We start from the raw sequence: 24,124 nt of genomic DNA, 5'->3' as shown, positions 1-24,124 counted from the left end.
TGAATGTAGTCATGAATCCTGAAGCATTGTGACTTGTTGATTAATATCATGGGGATAAGTGTTGTGTGGGATACTGGCGTATGGGGAAAGAATGATATGTTATTTCAGATTCAAAGGAGTTGACAGAATTGTGATGTGCTATCACTTTTCTGCACAGCAGCTCTTTATTCTGCTTCTAAGAGGAAACACCTCTTTGGGAAGCATGGGGGAAGGTAAAGATTTCCAGTGTTGTGGATGTGTCTCTGCCTAATACATGATTACAAAACATTCTTCTAAAGCTCTTGCCACATTGCAATTCACCCTGTTGACAGTGTCACAGACTACTTATTCTTGAGGATACTCGAATACGGACTTTCAAGAAGCCACTTCATCACATAATTGCCATAAATAGTCTCCAATGGCAAGCTACAGTCTCTTGATCAGTCTCTGGTGTCAGTTTGTGAACGGCATGTCAGTAGGACTGACTAGGCAACTATATTTTGTACTTTCTGTGGATGACCGGTGTATAATTTCTATGTTCACCTTCTATCCTGGCCTTTAGAGATGGGCCCTTTATTTGCATGAGATATTTTCATTAGTAGGAAAAATTTTGCAAACTATGCATCACAGGATGATATTATAGTGATGCTGCTCCAGGAGAGGTAGGGAAACATAGATCTGTCCCAGTGTGATGATTCTGGAAAAGTGAGGGCAGCCTGTGTGCAAGAGAACAGAAAACTCTCTGCAGAAGGCAACAGACAATCAGAATCATCAGAGATTCAAGTTCATGTATACTTCTTATGCTAGTTGCTGTTTTTCATCTTTGAATTCAGTCTAAGTGAATGCAGAATTATTACAGGAATTCAAATGCACCTAATGCAATTAATTTACCCTGACCAGTTTCATGAGATAGATTGAGAACCTTTGGGCTAATAATCCTCACTGGTCCCTGAAACAGTTGCAGCTGTTCTCTGCATTTCATGCAGAAGAATTGTGATTCACACTGTAAAATTACTCCCTCACCCACATGCTGAAGGCTGCAGTTATATTTTGTATGTGTCTGCTAACAGTCCCACAGGCTGATGGGTGACTGTCTCCTTGATAAAGTGCTGGTTCCTCTGCAATTGTGTGCCTTTTAAGTGAGGAAATCCATAAAATTTTCTTGTGGCATTAATTGTGGTAGGTCCAAACTGGCACTAAAGTGTGCTAGCTGTATAAATACATTTAGCTTTGGTTATTCTATGGAAATAGGGGTTCCTGGACCTTGAAGGTTTTTTTATACATAAAAACATTACTTACAATAATCCTTAAAGTTATCCTGAAAATGCCACAGTAGGATCTAGGAGATCAAAGAACACTACAGTTCCTTGTGCGTTTCCAAGATAATATGTGGTTGTGAGCTGGTTCTGGCTATTGAAATTTTTTTTTTTACTATAGCTATTGGAACTTTATGTTGCCTTTAGAGCTGAATTCTATTCCATGACTGAGTCCTTAATATTTCTGTAATGATATGTGCAGGATTTAAAAAGGCTTTTAGGAAGAACCTGCAAGTAGATTTGGAAAACGTTTGTGAGGAGATGGTGGTGGTTGTTGCTATCACAATTGTTTTTCACCCGTGAAAGTATCCAAAGTCTCATAGCAACACTAACTTAGTATATATATTGTGTCAAGGAGGCATGTAGTGGTTTTCCCTTCCTGTGGAAATACTTGAGATTCTATGGCTTTTGGCTCTTCATTTTCGGAATGCAAATAGGACTTTTAATTCCTACCACCTTCCCATTCCATGAAAAAAAGGGAGAGAATCTGGGGGAAGGAGGAAAGAAGAAAGGAAAAAGGAAGCTGTAGTTCTACAGTATGCTGAGAATGACTGTGGGACTGCCTGAGCCAGATCAGAAACATTGTGGCCTTACTGTGCTAAGATTTGAGTCAATATATATTGCCAGTTCAGATTTGTTCAGAAACATTGCTGTGTAAATGTTTTGTGTTGCTGGCCTTCACTCCTGACCAGGTGCAGTTCATTTACTTTATAAGGCTCCTTGGTGCATCTCCAAGAGGTGTCCATGTGTCCTTTTGTCAGCTCTGTCTCCTGGCCTGCTCCAGAATACCCCCTCCCCCCCCCCCGGACCTTTCTTCCCTTACCATTGCTTTCTTCTATGGGAATACAAGGGATTCTGCCTGTGATAAGGACAGTCACAGTTGCCTAGGATAATGGTTCAGCTCCCAGAATCTGGGCTCTTTGAGTTCCCCCCAGTTCTCCAGAAATACCTGGGGCTGAGGGAAGAAGAGACTTCCATGAGGACTGGTCAGAATTAACTCTCTGACCGTTAACCTTTCACTGTTTAGGGCATATTTCCAGGTGTGTTTTGCTAACATAACAGACTAGCATTGCAAGTCATGCTGTTCCTGGGCCTTGCCTTGCTGTATGCACAGTGGTTGCTTTTGTTCAGTTTTGAAGGGAAAATGCAAGCTTCCATTTTCTTTCTTAGAAAATGCCAAATGTGCCTGAAATTCTTCAGCAGAGGGTACAAGTGAGTGCCTCAGCCAAATAAATGACTTGTATCCTGCAGACTTGGGAGTGGGAAGGTCTATGGATGTATTGTCATACCAGTAGGTGAAATAAATATGTAATATCCAGAACAAATGGATAATTTTGGTGTTTCCAGGCAGCAATTGTATATATTGTCAGCCTATTTGCAGGTGTATAGATAGAGTGTAACTAGAGTGTAATGGTAAGGAGAATATTTGGAAGCATCTGGAAAATGTTGCTTCCTGTATTGCTTACCTCTACTGCACATTTGGCCTTTTCATTGTTTTGTGCAGCTTCAGTACTGGAGCACTATTTAGTAGCTGCCAAAAGTCAACTTCAGTTAGAGCAGCTCTGGTCAGCAGGAGGATCAGCAGGACTCCAGCCAAGTTTGAGACCCAATGGTAGTGGTGGTTTTGGCAATTAACCAGTTGCCCTTAATGCTGTGTCTGCGTTTCTCCTTTTTACAGATCACACAGTTGGTGTCCTGATTCTTCTTTGGAGTATACATTTTTAAGTTCCCATGCTATTGCTGTCTTTAGATCTTGAACTTTCTTTTTTCAGTGCAGTCTGAAAACCAGAAGTCCAATGCCTGCGTCATCCTCTGGAGCTAGAGAATAGGCAATCAGAAGTAGCATGACCTTCAGTTAGTTAGACCCATATATAAAGTAGGTGAGTCTGGGGGATGTCTGCTTCACTACTTCTCTTTTCCCTCATCCTCCATGCATGTACACATACAGATGATGAAACTAGTGAAAGTCCCAACAAGCAACTATAAAAGGCTTCCAGAAAGCAGTCAAGGTGCAGATTCCTTTATTTCTGTCAGTTCTTGTGACGGAGTTGGTGGCCTCTGGAAGATGGCTGGCAATGATGCAGATGTGGCTGCTGTCTTCATGTGATGCAGGTCCATGACTACCAAAGCCTGTCTCGTTCCTCTTTCAGACATGGTGTTGGTTACAGCAGGCACACAAGATCACGCAGTGGAATTGTAGGCAAGGTTAAGCCTGATCCCAAAGGATTACATCTTGCCTTGAGATAGCTGAAAGCTCTGCCTGTAGCCAAGAGGCAGCAACTGAGGTGAGATGACATAGTAGTTTCTGAAGATGGATGAGGTATGTTTCCTGCACCCTAAATTAAAAAAATAAATGTGAAGGGAAAATTTAAGTGAAGGAAATAGTGGTTAAGTAGACTGCAGTGCCATCCTGTAGCAGGGACGCTGACAGTCTCACTTGATGTCAACAGACAATGTAGTCTGTCTTGTTTGCGTGAGCTTGCTCAGGCTGGACATGAGGAAAACATGAGTGTCTTGCAACTTGCCAAGATAGCTGACATTGCTGTTGATAAAATATGCCTGATAGTATAGGCAACTTTCAGTTTGGTGGAATAAATCCATACCTGCATCCCTGTGGTGCTATCATATACATGGATGTATCATAGGCATGAGGTAGTGCAAAATAGCAAGCAGCAAACATTTGCCTCAGCCTCTTGTGAATGTGTTTCTGGGACATGTGATGTGCCTGAGGCTTTGCAAGTGGCTTTCTTTTCCCCAACTCTGAGTCCTCTGGCAGCAAAGTAATGTGGGGGATATGTCATCCCAATTTCTGAAGGACTGAATCCTCTTCTTTGATGTTCAGACAGGTTGTTTGAATGTCACCTTCACCATCCTGAAGTTCTGCCTTGTGGATCCTTCCATGCTTCTACCATGACACTTTACTGCCAGTCTGTGATCAGTCCCAGGTGGCGCATAGAAAGAATGCCATGGTTAAAATATTTCTTCATTTTGTTTGTATAGCTTTTACTCTCAGGAGTTTTTGTTTGGTTTGGTTTTTATTATTTTATTTTTTTTCTCTGCTATTGAAGTCGTTGAAACTGATGCCCACTGTGGGATTTCCCCACTATAGCTTTCTGCTCTCACTGCCATGTTTTCATTTCTAGCCACAGCTCAGTTATAGGCAGCAGCTGCCATTCTAACCACCCTGTTGCCCAGCCTATATATCTGTTGGTCACCTCAGCCTTTTCTCTGACTGAGGTATGTAGCCACATTTTCAGAACACACGATCACATATGTATATTTTGACACACATGAGCAATGTTTGCAGGATGACGATGCACCTTGCTGCCACTGTTTGTTTTTTAATGTACTGTATTATATGGCCACTGGGCTTTAAGCACAGAGCTGTGTGCTGAAAGCTGCATGAACTTAAAGCTGCTGTGGGATGGAGAAGCACAGAGCAAGGCTGGTTAGCTGCTTCCAGCAAAGCAGAACTTTCTGCTGAGACATTACAAATGCTGTGGAGTAGGTTGGCTCCCCTGCCATCAGAATGCTGTCACCTTGCTGCTCTGTATCCATGAGTTTAATGCTATCCTACTTTCCCCCACTTCATTTCAAACTTCATTACTTGGAGTCAAATACAGCTTTCAACTTTTACTGTAGAATTTTAGAAAAATGCTGAGGGAAGTATCACAACTAACATTTTAAATCTTGACCAGTGAAAGCTCTTACTCTGCAGACTTGTTTTAAGTAGGGTTAGGTTAAGTACAGTACTGTTCCAAATGCCATTAGCTGCAAATATGCTGTCAGTACTGCCAGTCATGGAACTGAACAAGTGGAGGTGGCAACTAGCAGTCAGCAAAGAAAAAAAGGAATATCTCTCTCAAACTAGGAACAACTTGAATTTCTGATGCATGCAGGCAAGCAGAAATGCCATCTTCTCACCCACTCTTTTTTTTTGCCCATCTTTTTTGCTTTTCTTCATGCTTTGCCCAAACTTTCTAATTGTAGACCATTTTAGAAACTACACTGGTTTTGAAATGTCATATTACTCCAATTTAAAAATTTTTCACATCAGTTACTGAAGTATTAAGGTTAGAATAATGAATGCTTACCTTCCTGTGTGCTAGCAGGTGATTTTTGAACATAATTTAATTTTGCTTGAAGTATAATCTGTATAACAATAGATACCTGATCATATATTCACTTCCAAGCACCCCCTGGAGACAAATTTCATGCTGACCATTCAAATGAGTATTATCGTGCAAGTACTAACAAGACTAACTGGGAATAACTAAGTTATGTGTAGGCATGAGAACCATAATGATTCTGATAAATTCCCACATTACAAACCAACCTGCTTGATTTGATTCAGTACTTATTTTAATGGGAGCAAGGTGATCTAGGAGGAATCTTTCTTGATAGTTTTGCTTCAGGGAAGCTATACAAAAGCTATTTGTAGTAATGGTAAATTACTATTATGTATTTAGTTCTGGAGTGGTGGTAAGGTTGCTAAGCCAAATTTAATAACCAGAAACATTATTTTGTCTTCATTTCATTGAGGGGATTCTTAAAGCCTGGGAGACCTTCCAGAACTCTATGATAAACTTTTGGATTAATGTGATAGACTGATGCCTTGTCCCTTTTCCTTATGTATATGGAATCATGCATACCCATGTGATGGATTACTTATGTATAGAGAGAATTACAAAATATTTTCCATCTCCATTGCCTCTAGTATCTTCAGGGCATGTATCTAGTTCCAATCTTGCTGCAGAAAGTTAAGGCCCCAGGGAAGCCAAAGTAGGATTATTTTATTTTAAAATACACTTTTAAAACTCACATTTGTTCATCTGGTATCTTTTATATTCCTTGATCCTGTTTTTCTTTAACCTAGCTTTGTGCTTGCTGAAGCCTTGAAAGTGTAAAACAAAAGAAGTATTTGGAAGCAGTGGAATAACTTCTCTATATTGTGTGGTTCCCTAAAAATGACATCACTAAAAATTTAATCTCTGTGTCTTGAAACTGTGAGATGACTTTACTGTGATGTATGCTCTTATTGTTGTTGGTGTTTTTCTCTGTTTCAGGCCAAACAAACAAAGTGGCCAAGGAGGCAGCCAATAGATGGACTGGTGTGTATTGCAGTGACATAACTTCACACTTGAGCAATTTCAGTAAAAGACCTACTCATTGTTAAGAATTTTAAATTTGATTAAATTTTTAAATTTGATGTTAGATAGTCCTCACTTAAAAAAACATACAGAAATTTATTTTGCTTATAAACTATTATGATTCAAAATAAAGACTACATCTTCTGAGTTTAGTTACTGAATGTACTTCATATGACATAATAGATTTGTCCTTCTGGTGTTGTCTTGCACACTGTGTTAAAACCTGCAACTCATTTCCTTGTTAGAGTTAAAATCTCTTACAATCAGCAAAACAATAGAGACTGGCAATGGTGGTGCCCAGGTATTCAGAAAGTTTAATTCTATTCTGAATGTTCATCTGTTTCTAAAGAATGCTTTGTGGAACCTTATTGCTGCTACCATGTGATGGATGCTGATATAAACTAGATATTTCTCAAACTAATTCTTCAGCTTTGACATGCAAGAAAAATGCTGCACAGTTTTGAGGAAGATTATTGTGATAACATTAATGTGGAAGTTTAACTCAATTTTCTGTTGTTTGCTATATTGCATTTCCATTTTGCAGAGCAAACAATTTGTATGTCCTTATTTTTTTTAAATTATTTAGAATGTTGTTTGTAATTTTTTTGTCTAGAATTGACCTACTGATGGACTGTTCACTGTCATTGGTTATGACAAATGCAGCAGGATTTAATTTTCTTATTCTTTTGACTATTATTTTATATCTTCATTTGCACTGGGTTGTTTACTGCATATGGGCAAATAAAATTATGGATTTGAAAATAACTTCTGGGAATTCTGTTGTCAGGGCTTTCTGCTGTTGATGACAGGCTGTTGTTCTCAAGGCCTCGAGTGAGGTAAAGGAGCTATGCCTCAGCCTGTAGAAAGTACTTTGCTATTTAATTAGACAATTAGGTTATATGTTGTAGCATATTTTTCTTTTGAAGAGACAGTTTTAAAACCAAAGGTGTGCAGACAAAGAACACTTACTCTCTTAAGGAATGGTGCAATTTATGGGTGTTAGAAATGACATAATGGGTTTTAGAAATGACGTAATGAGTTTCAGTCAATACTGCAGTGAAAAATAATGTTAAATTGAAGAAAATGTATATGTTAAAGCTAAAAGAGAAGTGCTGGTTAAAATAAAGCTTCTTGAATGTCTTTTATTTAACTTTCAAAAATGTACAGTGTCTGAACAAACACATGGGACTAGAAAGGATTTTATAGCTAATTTAAATCTAATTTTTGCAGTTGTAGACAGTCAGTAGGTGTCTAGTTGAAGAAGGACCTATAAAATACTATGCATATTCACACTTACCTCATCACTATAGCAGGCTTACACTGTAATCATGCTTTTCAGTCTCCTTATAAAAGAGGAGCAAGGAAAGATAAAGAAAACATCCAAAAAAGAGGAAATATTTTACTTAGAACTGAGTAAAATTATGTCATTAACAAAAGCATTCTGTTTTCTGTTCTAAATCTACTTAGTAATGATGTTTCCCACTATGTACCTTTTTCAGACACACAAGAGATATTTTAAATGGAAGGATTTTGTTGTAGCCAAGACTATAATTCATGGTTTCCTAAATATTCAAAGCTGAATGGTTTTCATTCTGTTCACAGATAACATCTTTTCAATAAAGTCCTGGGCCAAACGTAAATTTGGATTTGAAGAGAGCAGAATTGATAAAGGTTTTGGAATCCCGGAAGATTTGGATTACATTGATTAGCGTTCTCTTGATGACTGACACAGTTGTACATAATTTGTTATATATTTGCAGTTTGCATTTAAATGTGTATCTAAGTACTCTCCAAAAAACTGACCATCCTTTAATTTGCTGTTTTTGTTAAAGTTAATAAAATTGTAAAAATATTTGTTGCATTTTTTGTCTTGTACTCTGCTGATAGTAAATATCTTGGTTTCGTCTGTGAGACAGACTTAGAATGGACAGAAGTTATAGGGAATAATTATTATAGAATCTTGATTCAACTCTTCCTTTGCTTAAGCTAGAACCTCCCCAGGGATTTATGTTTAAATATGTTAAAGGCTTTGGAGAAAGAACAGCAGGAGACAATATGGAATAGAATGAATTTTTCCCTCATCTCACCAATGAAATAGAAAAGAGGCATAATCAGTTAATGAAAAACAGCAAGGCAGTAAGGGTGTGAGCAGAAAGGCTGAGGTCTGATTTCAGGTTGTTTTTTATTGTGTTGCTAGAACTACTTGTATGCTTAGTGACAAAATTTTGGTTGTTGGGCATCATCAGAGCTGAATCTGTTCCAGCAAATATATTGGATTTGACACTGAGAAAGCTCTGGTCAAGAGTATAACTGCATAGAAGGGAGACTGGAGAGTACCCATCTATTCAGACCAGTGCAGCGAGATTTAGGATGCTTATTTGCGATGGGAGAGACAATTGAATTTGCTGTTCAAAATCAAGCACCTTTGGGTTAATGTGCATTTTTCAATTTCAGGCTAAAAAAGCAGCTAACCAAAATAATAACAGATTTCAGAGTGCCTTGTTTTTGTTTGGTGAAATTTCACAGGCATCTCGCTTTGTATCAACTTCTGGTTTCTAGTTCTGGTCAGTACGTGGCTATAGAAAGACAGGTGGAAGCTACAGACTGGTCTTTACCTTCCGCAGCTGTGGATTGTAAGACAGCATTTCTGCTGTACATCCCTGGAGGGTATAAGCTTTACCCTTAGGAGGCAGGCAGGCCTGCTGCAAGGTAGACATGTGTATCACTGAAAAGTGTCTGTCTGCCTTTTATGTAACCTCTGATGAGAGCATTGCTGAAAAGGTGACATTTAGCTGGAGATATGCCCAGAAATCTGTCTCCCGTGACCTTTCCAATTAAAAAGTTTCCTATCAGCTCAGCTCAGCGCATGTTAAAATCCAAGGATTTCAGCTATGCCCCTGGCAATTGTCATCTCATGTCTATGAAGACAGCAAAGTTATTGGGAAGATAGCAAGGGGAAGATCTTCCTCTCAAAGAGATAGTGTAGCAAGTTATCTGCTGCCTAAGGAAAATGTCTGTGATGCCTGGCACATAGTAAAATGCCACTGTGCTTAAAATTGCAAAGGAGATGTTTCCTTTTATGTGTTTGGAAAGATTTTATTCCTAATAAGTCCAGTATTTAACATACAGAGTGTTAGGCACTTAATACACCTGCTGACTGATAAAGGCGTCATGCAAGGCGGTGGTGCTGAGCTGGGTGCAGTGCTCCTCGCCAGGCCTGGTGTCTGCCCCGTGAAGGGGATGCTGTGCAGCAAAGCTACGTGGCAGTGCCAAACCAAAGTATCAGTGCACGTGCAGCTTGGGTGGTTCTTCTTGCTCCTGGATTTTGTGCTGGGAAACAGCAAAGAACGAGGGTTTTTTTGGTTTTTTGGTAGTATATCTCCGGTGATTTTTTTTGTTTGTTTGGCTAAACACCTGGGTTTTTCTGTGACTATTCTGTACTGCCTAACAGGTGTCAGAAGCTCTTTGACACATCTGTGTTTGAGAGCACATAACTGCCATACACTGGAGATGATGATGACTCAAAAGGCTTGTTTGTACGAAGGAACATTGAGCACATTAACTTACTGATGTTTTTTGCTTCTTAGAATCACTTTCATGTGGCCGACCTTCTACTTGTCAAGGAGCCTCACGTAATTTGTGGCCTGTAGTGGCTAGTACATCAAGACTTCCTCTGGTACCTGTAGGGATGAGGGTTTCTTACTGATTTTACTGCTTTGGCTACTTTCCAAATTCAAGAAGGAAATGAAGATGACCAGCTATGTAAGTTTAGCTGCAATATTGTGGCTTCCTGTTTGTATGGTAAAAGCATTGTGGACTATAATAAAACCATTAAATATGATCTAAATAACTGTTCTTGAGATAGATTTGCTTAGAGATACTACAGTCAGCCCGCATGGGACTGTAATAAAACCATTAAATATAATAAATATAATTTAAATAACTGTAGTTGAGATAGATTTGCTTAGAGATAGTGCATTCAGCCAGCATGAGCAGTACCTTTAAAATGCCAAACACAGTCCCTTTGCTTTGGACACAGAAATTAAACAGTTAAAGTGCAAGGCATTTCTAATAATATAATTTTCTGTAGAGTTTTTGTTTTGTTTTACAAGTACACCATAGACTATAGACATGCAGTTGCACTCTGTTTTCTGCTCCTGTCTCCTACTGCTGGTGTTGGTTAGCAAGCCTGGGACAGTATGTCTGTTTCTGTAAGGACACAATTTTGGAACAGCCAGAACCGAAATTTCTAAGCTATAGAGAGGAAGGGAAAAGGTGGTGCATTGTCAGAAACTGATGCTTTGTTCCTCTAGTGGAATAGATTTATTTTGTGCTACCTTTCTCATGATTCTGCATTTTTAGTGTAGATGAATTTCAACATGAAAAGCAAAGCGAGATCCTTTCTGAGACAAAAAGAGGCAATTTGTATATCTTTCATACTGCTGCATCTGCCCACTTTTGGAAGCTTTTCTTCTTAAAAAGATATGGAGTAAACTACTAAATCCCACAGTATGAAACCATGTAGGATTGTGTGGTTTGAGATGTGTGTTCACTTGAATTTTTAAGAGAAGCTGAGACTTTTGTTTTCTGCTGAGTTAAAAGTCAGTAAGAGTTAAAATTATTTTCCTTCTCCTGATATGTTTTTGGCTATTAGCTTATAGCAAAAATGAAAACACTCAACCTGATCTTTTGTCCCAATTTGTTTCTTCAGAGGTAGAATCTGGAATATTTCTAAAGAATCTAACATGAAAACGATGGAATTTAAATGCTCGCTTCTACTGTTATTCTTGTGGTTATGTCACAGCTATTTTATGTATATGTCTTCCTCTTTTTTCTTTTTTTTTTCTTCTGCCCTATAGGGTTTTTTTGCCCATGTAAGGTAAATATTTTCAACTGTTAGAGCTAAGTCAGGAGGTCAGGCCCTTACTACAATTCAGTTTTATAATTAAAGCAGCTACTAGTGCAATGTGGGAAAATCAAAGGCAGTTGTTTTTAGCAGAGTCTGTAGCTCTGACAGGAACAGTATCAGGTCTAGCTTTTCAAAATAATCTCTTGAGGAGTTTATCTCTACAGTACCAGGCTGAACTGTTGCCTGCTCTTTGGGACTGATGCTGATTAGCCACTGTGAAGCAACCTAGACACAAGAGAAAATATTTGTTTCTACTTGATCTGCTGGGAAACATTACTGGTTTAAAGAAATTTTGCTGACAAGGTCTGCCCTGAAACAGCCCATTCTTCCTTGGCTTTTCTTTTAACTAGCCATCTGCATGCTCCATACAACACCAAGCATGAACTCTAGGACTCCCTTTCTGGTGCTTGCAGAGTGTTAAATGTTAACAGTCACAAAGGTTTACGTTTTGACATAAATCGGGTGCTAAGCCTTTCATTAGTGCATCATCTGAAATGTCATTACTGTTGGGGGGGTTTTAAAAGGGAGAATCCAGGCTCTGACGCAAATGTCGCAGTGATGTTGTGATCACGTGGCAAAGCTGGAACTGAAACTTATTGGGAGAATAAGGGGAAAAGAAACCCAGCTTCTGATAGTGATTAAGAACTTTGATGCAAGAGCTACTTACAGTCCTTCTGTCACCCAGGCATATATCCACTAGCTGGGTGATGTGACTGGTGCTTATCTTTACCTTGTTTCTTGCAGAGGTGAGGTTTGTACAGTCATGTTTTCTGTCCTCCTTTTCCCTCCCAGTGTTCTTAAATTACCCAGCGATTTCATCCAGATTTTCTCTTGAGGGCCTGTGGTACGAGCTCACAGTTTATCTGTTCTGCTTGGCTGGCTGCTTGATAAATACAGGCTTTCCTTTTCCCACCTGCCAGTTTAGGGACCTGAGAAGGGGCAGAGCATGCTGGGGGCAGGAAGAGGAAGGAAAGATGTCAAAGATGACTGTAAAAGACCAGGAAGCATTTGGTGCCTGCTGGTGATGGAGTACATGTGAGGCAGCATTGCTGGAGCTGAGATGGAATGGTGTGTGCGTCATTTCAGTGGGAAGGAACAGGGGCTTCAACAAGTGAAGTCCTCAACTAATCCTCAGTGTCACACATGTGACTGGGTTCTTCCATTTGCAGTTAGCTGCCATCTAGACACAGTGCCTAAGTATTCTTGTGCTTAAGGGGTCTGCCTTCACAGCAGGGATAGCCTTTCTCTTCATCTTCTTTTTCTCCTTGTCCCATTTGCATTTTATCTTCCACCCCTTCACTGTTATTTTCCTTTCAGATCTGCTTACAGAAACTATGTAGGCTGAACAAGCAGAGCACTACAGTCTGTACAGATGGTTGTCTGTCTTACTCCTCCTCTTGCTGACATGCCTGTCAGCACGCTCACCTTCCAGTGCACAGGCATACAGGAAGGTGAGCATCTATATGTTAGAATTGTCTTTTTAAACCGTATGTGCAGAAGGTTGCACATCAAGGAGACTAGAGGGCAAAAACATCTGCGAACACCACCACTGAACTTTTCAGGGTCACTTGAGAAGCTTTATAATGCCCCAGAAATGAATGAACAGTTTTTATGCCATGGATAATGTGGTCATTCAATTGCTACCAAACCTAATCAGAAAAATTTTACTTATTAAAAAAATAACTGCTGAAGTATTTATAAAGAACAGTTTTCAAGCAAAACCTGCTGGGTAATTTTCTGTTTCCAGTGTTTGATGAAAACCCAAGTTATTCTGAGAAACAATGAGCCTTTCTACACGCAAAACTTCATTTTAAAATACACTCCATCCTTCTCTTTCAAAAAAACTTACTGATCTGTTGGCAACCAGTGCTAAAGTAAATCCTGTGAGCAGTCCGAGGGGCACCTTTTTTCAGGTAAGATGATGAACCTCAGCTGTGCTGCAGCTGAACCTCAAAAGGAAAAGTCGTTTAAAATTGTGACTTCTAGAGAAAGCCAGTGGAGGAAGAAGTTGTGTTTGAAGTGAGAAGGGCCTGAGTTACCACCTGCATGCTGAAGCAGCGTCTTACAGAGATCCACCTCTTTCCCTGGACACCTTTGATCATGTCACCTTCCTTCAAGGCTGCACCTCAATGGCATTCTGGAGATGAGATTTTTATGTTGAGGTGCAAAAACGTAATTTTTTTCCTCATTTTCGCAGTCTACAGTGGGAAAAATATTAATGTTTTTTCTCTTCCCCTTTCTGCTTAGGAAAAAAAGGAGAGCAAAAAAAGTCAATTACATCATGTTTTCTTACATTACCATTACTAACCATGCAAAATAATGCCTCTTGCTGGTCCTAGCATTCTGGAGGATTTTTGAAGGAAGATAAAAGTCAAATTTTCATACCTTGTTTTCAGTTTCTCAGAAAAAAAATTAAGTATATATTGAATCAGATTTTTTTTCCGTGTTATGCTGGCAGAAATGCTTTTTGATTTATTTTTGCATGGACATCAATTAATCATCATAATAAACTATATTCGTCTGTGGGCTTTCTTTTCTCCTGAAATATATTCTAGGCAATATGCTCTTCACTATGTTTTTAAAAGTAAGTCTATTTCTGAGATCAGTCATAAAAAAAAAAACAAAAACAACCAAAAGTCAAGGCTCTGCAGCAGATCTGTTTGTTATTCCATGGTCATTAATATTGTACCTGTTCGAAAAGGATATGTAAGAAATAACACTCAAGAAAGTTATACTCCAAAACACCAGTCTCTATCATCTGGTGAAAGGCAAGAAGCCTGGATGATATGTCCCATTTTTGGTATAAATACCATCAAAGATTCAGTGAATGAGTACATTTTTTTCAAACAGCTACGTTGAACAAAGCAGCTTCAAGATGGAATCCATCAACTTTTAATGGTCTTTTCAAGTTAAGCTGTTATAAAAGTGCTGGTTTGCTGTTCTGACCTTAGATTGGAGGTGGTAAAAGTGAAAATAGTTAAAATAATTCAAAATCAAAATTTCAAATTAAAGTGTTATGTTCAAAATTGGATATCACATCTATCTTTTTCTTGAAGCTGTCTTCTTCTTTAACAATACCACCACAAAAAAAAAGTGCAGGAGCCTTTCCTTATCATTAACTATCTAAATCATTAGAAGATTGTACAAACCTAGGGAAATTATACAGGTCTGAGTAGGACATATGTCTTCACTCTTTCAAGTAGGCATGATCTAAAATCTGCATTTTGGGATTGCATATTTTCATTCTTACTCTTTCTTCAATGCTTATCCTAGTAACCAAAATGGAGAGAATTTTCTATTAGAGGGCCTTTACTGATAGGCAGACTTGACTGATAACTTGATAGCAACTTGGGGAAATGGAAAAAAAGGAAATTTAATTTCAAATTTTTGGTTCATTTTAGACTTTTGCCTTGTCAGTCTTGAGCCAACAGAGTAGGAATTGTCTAACCTCTGGTTTCAACCAACTTCCCAAATTAGAAAACCGTAAATGAAAAGCATTAATTCCTGACTTGCTGTGCAAATATTTCCTATACCAACCCACCAGCTGCATCATCCAGCTTTTGGTAGGAACCAGATAGAAAACAATAGTGACAGGTTTTTGTAAAGTTTTTTGCCTTTTTATTGTTACTATTATTGCTTAGTATGTCTCCATCCTGAATTAAGGCCAGAGGGAGGACAGTTCACTGCTTAAAAAGCACAAGCAAGACCTATGCTTAGATCCACCTTTGATAGCAGTTTCCCTCTCTGCTCTTCCAGACAGCTTTATTTTTGACAGATTTACCCTGACAAATGCTTATCTTTGCAAGTGAGTGGTGAGTAGTTGTACTCTGATGCAAGTGATTTTGCATCATAAATTAGTATGCAGTAGTGTAAACAATAATTTACAATTAAAATTCAGAGGACTAGGCTTGCAGGTGTACTATGGAGTTACTGAAAGAAACCATTTAATGTCAAGCTATCTACTTGATATGTGATGTTTTTCAGGGTTCATATTTAAGGAGCTTTAGTTTTGTTCACCACACCAATGCTAATTGCACAGTTCTGTCACCTCTGCTATGAATGACAGCAATGATGGAGGGTCACAGGGCCTTAGCTTTTACTAAAATGAGAGAAATTTTGCCAAGAAGCCAGCAGAGAAAGAACCTTCTGAGCAGAATCAATCTCCTTGAAAAAGAAACATTTTTGCAGTGAAGTCCTTACAGCTTGCTTGATTTCTGAGTACTTCAAAAAGTATCCAAATCTGATTAAGTTAATATATTTTCTCATCCACTTCTGTGCTCACATCCTGCAAAAGCCCAGGGTTTGCCACTTGTCTTTGCTCCACCTGACAGGTGTCATCTTATCTTGGGTTTGAGCCGTTAGAGACTGGCCCCGGGAGTTTGGGCTGCGAGGTTCTTCTTCCAGTGCTGTGGGTGGCTGTGAGCAGAGATACTGCTCCTCCGTTACTGGTGTGCAGAGAACAGCCTCGTATCTGGAAAGCTGAAAAGGTCTTGATAGCCTTGTGTGAAAAATATTTGTGGCAGTGCTAATAGAACATTATTACCTTTATTTTAGAGCCCATGTCTGTGTATTTCTCTTTTGAAGTCTGTGTGCAGCCTCCTGTCCCTCAGCCTTCATAGTTCAAGGAGAAGCAATAAAAATAGAAAGTAAATGCAAAACAGAGCAAAGACTGAAGTTGAGTGGAAGGAAAAAACCTCATGACTTCTACTCTGAACATTTTAACATTATGTGTTGAGAGACATCCTAGGGGTCCTTCCTACCTCTGCTGCCTTGGGGTAGCAGGCATTTCTGTTTCCCTTGTCTGTGTGGCAACCACAGGAAGAAGCAAAATAACCTGAGTGCAAAGGCACTATGATGACCAGGAGTGCTGCCCTCCTCACTTTGGCCAGTCACATGTTCCCTTGCATTTGACAGCTGTGAATTTTCAGACTGCCAGGGGAAAAACCAACTCCTTCATAGTAAAACTGAATGACACAAAAGAAAATGACAGCCTGAATGAACTAACTCAAGCAGAGGTGCTCACCTGTCTCTGGCTTTTGCATGCTGAGAGATGCGGTGCCAGTCAGCCTGGCTAAAGCTGTGTCCTGGGAGAAGCTTTTGAGTCCCATGTCCATAGCTTTGAAGGTCATAAAAGCACAGCAATAGGAAGCTGTGACTGTTCCATTTAGCATCGCCACTCCTTGCCACTTTAAAATGTGTTATTTTTGTTCTTTGGGTCATCTGGTCAGGTTATCAGTCCAGTTAGGGGAATGGGATGCTGATGGTTCACCGTCTTTTAAAATAAGCTCTGTACCATAGATGCTTTCTTGTTATTCTCAAAATCAGTTTCCATGGTAACTGTCACTGGAACAATCTTTTTTCGATGAGAAGGAGGAAAATCATTTCCTTTTTAGGAATCCCTCTGCTCAACCTAGTAAAATTCCCTTTTTGCTTGAACCCTGCTCAACTCTAGAGAATCAGGATTTTTATCTTCATTCATCTCCACCAAGTGTGACCAGGGTTTCACGCCCACAATTTCCTTCTCCCCCTCCTTTCTGCCTTTTGAGTTTAAATCACTACTTTTCACTTCAGGGATAAAAATCTGTGAGATTCATGCTCCAGAATTCCTTGGCGTATGGCTTCCATCTTATCTTTTGGCTAAAACTTCTTGAATTGCACCTGATTTTTATCAAAAAAGAATAACTTTGCTGGAGCGCTCTTTGCAGCGGGTTTGGGAGGCAGTGCAATGCAAGATGCTGCTGGATATCATGCTTCTGGCCTTTCCCTTACTGCTCATTTCATTTTACAGCTGGGCCCCAGGCTGCGTTTCAGCCAGAGCACTTGATGCCAAGGCAGAGCCCAGTAATCTGTAGTACAGTGTGGAGCTTCTCTCGAGGAAAACTTGTGATTGCTCAGAGATTAGTCATGCAGAGACTCTGCGAACAAGCCTCGAACTCTACATATTTTGTAATGTCTTGCTGCAGAAACAGCTGTCGCCTGTCAAAGTAAGACGCAAGATGCAGCTTTAGCCCGCTGTGAAAAAAAGGAGCTCGCTCTGCAGCATCAGGCGGCTTCAAGACTGAAGAGCTTTTGTGGAAAAATGTGCTTCAGTCAAATGCCACTTGAAGCACAGTTGCATTTTAGCCTAGCCTCTGGAAGGGACCAGCCTGAGCATATCTTTCCATGAGCATCATAAAAAGTATTGCTAATTTTTTTTCTGGAAATGAATTACATTTTACTTATACCTCAGTCTTACCTGCAAAGTAAGGGAAAGGTCTTACTCCACAGTGCAGTTTCTCAACAGAAGGTTTCCTGGCATGCTTTAAGCACAATACAGTCTCTTTTGCTTCTGGCCCCCAAACAGGTTTTTGAGCCTTTTTCAACATCTGCGTGGACATCCCTAGGGGTTTAGAGTACAGCCGTGCTAAATGCCGTGCGAGGCATTGGAGCATCTGTGTCTCTTCAGAGTTTTTCAGGAGTTCAAGTCCTTCTGAAATCACTGGGAGCCTAAGAATCTGTCTGAGTTAGTCTCAGGTCTCTTCCCTGTGGTTATTGGATGAATTAAAGTAAATAGGGGAGATTTTGTGAGGTTTTTTTTACTTAAGCTTTCTGCTGTTAAAGACAGCAGGATTGTAAATCATCCTTTACTGTAGGAGCAATTGAGCCTCGTTCTGGATACAGCAGGAATACTCAAACTAGATGAATATCATTTTGCTTACTACTGTTTTCAGAGCCCAAAATACCTTGTATAGGATCTGATATCTCAACAGAGACCAGCTTTAAAGCAGATTATTTTTTTCTGAATAACTGTTTTTGGAATTGACAGAAGTCTCATGTCCTTTTTTCAGTTTGAGAATTGGTCTCATCCACATTTAATGCTTTTGAAGGGTGACTGCATAATTTTCAATAATTTAAAACAGAAAATTAAACAAATCAAGTTTCAAGTTTAGTCCATTATGCTTTCTTCCCTTGTTTTCTTAAGTTAAAGACTTTGAATCATTAAGTATAACTGATGCTAATAATATTCTTTTACAGATATGCTAGAAACTGTTAGTATAGGGATCTCGAGAGAATGTGAGGGTTTTCCAGGAGAGTTAGAGGTGAGTTTGCATTCTTTTCCTTGAGAAAGTTGAATGAAGCATCTTCTGTTTTCACATGCTCATCATGCTAAATATAATAAAGAAAATCTTCTGAATTTTTCCCAAATGGATGGAATTGAATGCTTAGATTTGGATAAAGCAAAGAAAGATAGTCTAGCTCTCCTGCTGAAGACTGATAAGTTGGCATAAAACCTAGACGTATCCTTTTGTAGGTTGAGTTAGAATATGTCCATGCAAACTCTTCTGGTTCCTAGGACTCTGAGTCATAGGGGCTGTATGATTCTGTTTTTTTCATGTTACTTCATGTTTTTCTGGTTAGTTGCACAAAAAATTGACCTTTTAGAAATATCAGCCTGTTCTCCTTGCTATTGCACATAGGATATAAACGTATAAAAAACTTCAGAACATTTTCTTCTATGACTTTTTTGACTTATCAGTTTTTTCTTTTTTTTTTTTTGTTTTGTATTTTCTTTTGGTGAGGTGATTACTTAATGAATACATTTAATTGGTTTTGATCATCCATAATAGTACAGCCACAGACAAATCCAAGTAGTGAGGCTCCAATTCAGAAATCTGCATTGAGTAGTGATTTGCTTCTTTATATGCTCAATTAAGAGCAAATAGACAATATAATTCCTTTAAGCAGTATTTTTAGCTTGAGTGGTAACATGGGTTTACATCCATAGGATTTACTGTCCCTGTCTGTCTGTGTAGTCCTCTAGTTCATTCTCTTTACACATGGCAATTACCGGACCACAAAGGTATTTTCAGGCTGAACCTTTCACCCTTTTTTGCTGTAGGAAAAACAGTTACATCCCTGTTCTTGGTGTTTCAGGGAATCATGGTAGTGATTAAATTGCCTCTTGAGATTCCTATACTAACAGTTTCTAGCATATCTGTAGAAGAATATTATTAGCATCAGTTATACTTAATGATTCAAAGTCTTTAACCTAATTCTAAACAAGAAAAAAAGTCAGTTGGTAAGTTTTGGGGGTTTTTTTTATTGTACTGATGAGTGCACACGTATGTGCTCCTGGACCTGAAGAGTTTGGAGACTGAGAACAAGGTACCAGGGTTACCCCCATGCGCTTGAAAATGGGTTTGCAGTACCTTGACCTGAGACCGTGTGACTGATGAACAACCTCTCCATAGCATGAGACAAAACATGAGCAGATGTTGGCCTTGTGGCATTTGGGCTTCTCCTTATGTCAGATACGGGGCTTTGGGCAGCTGCATGGTGCTGCAGGCAGGCTGCTGCAGCAGTGCTGGATAATGCTGGTGGGGAATCGAGCCTATTCAGTAGGATTCTATCCTGTTTTTTTTTTTATGGGGCTGAGATGAAGCTGCTAAACTGAGCAATGTCAGTGGTGAGCAAGAAAAGACAGGTGACCCCACAGACCTCCGGACACAGCTCTAATAAGCTTGCACTGCATTTCTGGCTGGTTTTATTTTGAATTTGCTACTTAATTTTAATAACTGAATAGATATCCCAGTTGGAACAAAACTGAGAGTGACAGGACCCTCAACATCCCCCAGAGCTTCAGCAGTGGTACTCATCCATGGCCTCACACATGGCAGCTGAATCCCACGTGCCCAAGGGCAGGGCAGAGTGGAGACACAGCACCCACTAGCAGGAACTTGAGACCCTCTGGGACTTGCAAGGGGAGCGTGTGTCGTGCCTTGGCAGGGCAGGAGTACACACAGCTGCAGGACACTGTGGCATCATCAGGCAGCCTCCATATGTCTGTCTCTTTCCTACTTCTCAAAAAATTAATACGCTTAAAAATAGTTTAGCTGCAGCGATGCACTGTGAATTTCCTTAGTTTAAATGAACTGGTGTAGGGACTATATCCCCAGCTGGGGTTAAACAGGGCATGTATTGTTGCCTGCCTTTTTACATCTGGGAATAAGCTCGTAGCTTGTTAACAGTACCTAGCAAGTGGGAGAAGAAAAGTGGCCTTAAATGCAACTCTGGCAAGGAGAAAAATCAAATGGAAAATAAGCATTTTTAATACGCCACTGGGTAAGTATATAATAGCAGAACAACATTCGTTGTAACCTGATATCCCTCAGGAATGAGGGAAAAGCTGACTGCTTGCTCCACTGAGCCAAAAAATAAGAAAACATGTAAGTGCAAGTGTGTAGTCAGCAGCATAAGGAATAATCTCAGCTTCAGAAAGCCAAGAGCAAAGCTGGAGTGTTGAATGTTAAAAGGCTAACAGTTTTACATGGAAACACAACTTATTATTTTCAACCTATTTGTAGGGCTGTTTCCAGTATCCTAAAGAAATTCCAGATCCTTCTGCATTTATCCACCCACAAGATAGCTGTTTTGGCAGAATCCACGGAAGTATTTCATGTTAGCCATCTTCTGATTTCTTCCTGGAAACTAAACAGATTTTGGATGTAAAAATGCAATTCATTACAATAACCAAAATCTATTTCCTAGGGCAGATGTGTTGTTTTCAGAGGTCCCCTTGTCTGATATTTTATCAAGCCCTTTAGAACAGCTCCACAGTTGCATTTCATTTGAGTGCCACTCAGCATATACAATAGGTTTGGAAAAGCAACCTGCATAGCCTTCAGGCACCTGGCAGAGTACATTTTTCGCACAGCATGCAGAGAATTAGGCATCCGGCTCCTGTGGCTGACGATGTGCACAGCTTCTCATCCAGGCTGTGCTGGAGCTGTACTGCTTCCTGTCCAGCTGTGAGTGCCATGCCACTGGGAATAACTGGTGAGCAAAGGGCCACAGCCCCTGGGATGTCAGTACAGCAGCTGAACGCATGCACATCCCTGGGGAAAGGGCAAAGGTGCCGTGAGGTGAAGACTCGTGCATCAAAAATATGCTCCCTTAAGGAACTGAAAGTACCTGCAATTATTTGGAAGGAGGCTGTACAGTGTCCGTCATTTTCAAAAGACAATGATGGCAATTACAGTTGGAGGGAATTGCAGATGTTCTGTGAAAAGAAATGAACAAGCCTAAAATTGCTTTCTGGGAAGTCTTCAAGATGTCCAAATCACCTGATTTCTCTGCAATGCTTTTCTAAGCAGCATTTGAAAGTGGATTAGAAAGTCGTAAATATCAAGGCTGATCCCTGACTATAGGAGTAAAAGAAAAAAATTGCTCTTTGGGCTCTTCCCAGGGCAGCCTGGGCATCCCTGCTCCACACAGTGCTCTGGGATCTGCCACATGGCAAGGGCTTCTGCAGAGACTCCTTCAGCAATCAGACCATTTCAGGTGAGGGCAGTGAAGTGGCTTCTGTCCCAGGGCAAGGCGTTACTTCCCCACCCTTCCTTAGCTAAGCTGTCTGTGGGTACCACTCACTTTCAGGTCAGTGGAGTGGGCAGTTCCCATATGTTTTTGTGTCCTTTGAGGAATGCTTGTTTGTAACTGGGCACCCATACCTGTCGCCCCTGGAAGAAGCATCCCATATTCGCACATGATGTTTTACTTCAGTGGTGATTGGAGCTGTGGCTCTGGAGAGTACCCTGTATGTGCAGGACTGCCATCAGATACTCAACTCTTGCCTAGGATTTTTCTGCTCTATGTGGTATAGGTATCCAGAAAGGACTGTTGTTGATGCTCTGAGTTGAACTTGGAAACCATCACCCTTCTTGTCTCCATGTTAGATGAGTTGTACTACTCTAACTTATCCTGTCACCCACACCACTGCTCCCCATGCAGCCTGGGTGCAAGGCAGTGCCCCTCCTCCTCCCCCATTAAAACCACGAGTACTATCAAATGCCAATGCTTTGGGGTAGTCGAGGCAGCTTGTAATAGCATTCCTTGTCCTCAGGAAGGGATTTATTTTCTTCCTTGTAAAACTGTGGCTTTTCTCTAAAGGATTACCCCCTCAGTTATTTGCTGGAAGAGTGAGGTGTTGGGGAAGGGCATTTGGTGAGAAACTGATGGCTGCAGCCACACGGGTTGTCTGCAAAGAGGTGAGTGAGTAGTACGGTTGTGCCCAGAGGTGATGCCTCCTCTTGGCAGCTCCAGCGAGCCTGGCTCCAGCTGGAGAGCCTGACCTGCCTGCGCATCTTGATGCCCTGGCACCGAGGTGGGCAGTGGCGAGCCCCCTGTGTTCTTTGAGGGTGTAAAAAAAGAGGTGTCCTTAAGGCTGTGGCATGAAAAATCCCTGGTACTTCACAAACTGCACATTACGTTGTTTTTCTAGGTTACCTAAATTTTCCCCTCAGTTTCAGATGGAAGTGAAACTCTTATATGCTGTCAAAACTGGCAGGGAGGTGGCGGGGAGGGGGGAAGGATAATTTTGCACAGCAACATCTTTTTTTCAAACGGGTTATTTGATCAAGTAACTGCAACTTACAGGTTTCCAATTGCTCCCCTAACTGTCCTCTGGCCTGTACCATGAAAGAAATAAACACATTCAACTTCTTTTTTTGCAGGAGAACATCTGTGACCCATTAACATTGGATCTGGGCTGCGCAGCCAACTTGGAATCATGGTTTGGGCAAATTTGCCATTTGCTTCTCCAGGAGTTTGGCATTGCTGTTCTCTAATATGTTATCAGCATGTTTATTTTTGTTATAGTAACACTGCAGGACTTAAAAAAAAGAGCTACAACAATATTTTACTGTGTTTTAGTCAGCCTCTAACAGTAGTGTTTCCAATTTAGATGTATTTTGAAATTTTTTTACTTCCATGCTGTGTTTTTCAATGTTATCAGAGCATCTTCCTCCCTCAAGAACAACTGCACACATGTGGAACTACTGCACCCTTGAAAGCCAAGCTTTCTTCTGACATATTGTGGTACTAAACTGATTCTGGTTGCTTTCTGCTTTGACCAGGCTTTAACCCTTTGGGCTAAAATTTCCCATACTCATTACCCAACTCCAACTAGTTTATTTTCATTATTTTCAGTTGCAGTGAAAAAGGGCTCCACCAGACTGAGGAGTGAGGTTAAATAAGACTACATTTTACCCCCATTAAAACCTTCCATAGCTATTGAAGTTGAAAATCAAGCCACATGGTAACTCTGCCATGGCTCATGCCATCTCCTTTGCCCAGTCCACTGAGCTTTGCCAGCAGCTGCGCCCCGATGAAATACTGTGGTCTTATGAATGAGATGCAGCCTGTGAGACATGACATGACTCTCCAAGTGCTGCCAAGGTGTGCCCAGCTTCTACTGGACAGCATTTGTCATGCTGTGAAATCCTATTTCACTGTTTTATTTCTAAACCCGTTCAGGCACCATGGCTTTTTTCAAAGCTGGTATCTATTACACCTGTGTGCTACAGACTGTCCTGTCAATCTACTTGTGGGCATCCTGTACCTGACTTGATCCATAGGGTCCTCTTTTACATGGATCATTTTGTGTGGGTCTTCCTCTCCTTGTCATTGTCTGTGGTGATGGAGAGGTTGCTCAGCCAGTGGCTGAGCACCAGGGGTTTTGCCAGGGAAGCCCTATGAGGCAGGAGAAGGAATTTGTGCCACTGCAGCTGGAGGATGCATGTGACCCTTCACTGCCTGAGTGAGGTGACATGGGTAGGGGTGGACACTTATTTTTGGGAGTCAAGGGAGTGTTTTCCTCTTGCATTGAGATCTTACTTACTGATGCAGTTTAACACTGTAGTTTTACAAATTACATGCCCTTGCCTAGAAACAGTGACAGGTGGGGTTGTACATTGAAAAATTAGTACCTGTTGGGAAAGCACAGTTTTACTGAC

At 40.3% G+C, this 24,124-nt stretch overlaps 1 protein-coding gene across 3 annotated transcripts in view; it reads left to right on the top strand.

Annotated features, from left to right (window-relative positions):
* The window catches only part of MND1 (meiotic nuclear divisions 1), a 57,780-nt gene extending 34,105 nt beyond the window's left edge, over positions 1-23,675 (top strand). The window contains exons 8-9 of one of the 3 annotated variants that reach the window (XM_027636210.1): positions 22,281-22,378; positions 22,844-23,675. In XM_027636210.1, coding sequence (XP_027492011.1) covers positions 22,281-22,378; positions 22,844-22,957 — 212 coding nt within the window. In that variant the 3' untranslated portion in view covers positions 22,958-23,675. Of the gene's footprint in view, positions 1-6,361; positions 6,407-8,047; positions 8,300-22,280; positions 22,379-22,843 lie in introns of those variants that run through there. The other 2 variants (XM_027636212.1, XM_027636211.1) reach the window with 2 other exon arrangements.
* Positions 23,676-24,124: the final 449 nt, after the last annotated feature.

Source organism: Corapipo altera, unplaced genomic scaffold (assembly GCF_003945725.1).
Source record: "Corapipo altera isolate COAL_440 unplaced genomic scaffold, ASM394572v1 22b, whole genome shotgun sequence".
NCBI classification, from domain to species: domain Eukaryota; kingdom Metazoa; phylum Chordata; class Aves; order Passeriformes; family Pipridae; genus Corapipo; species Corapipo altera.
The sequence above is the reverse complement of the archived record's forward strand: the minus strand, read 5'-3'. Positions and strand labels throughout refer to the sequence as shown.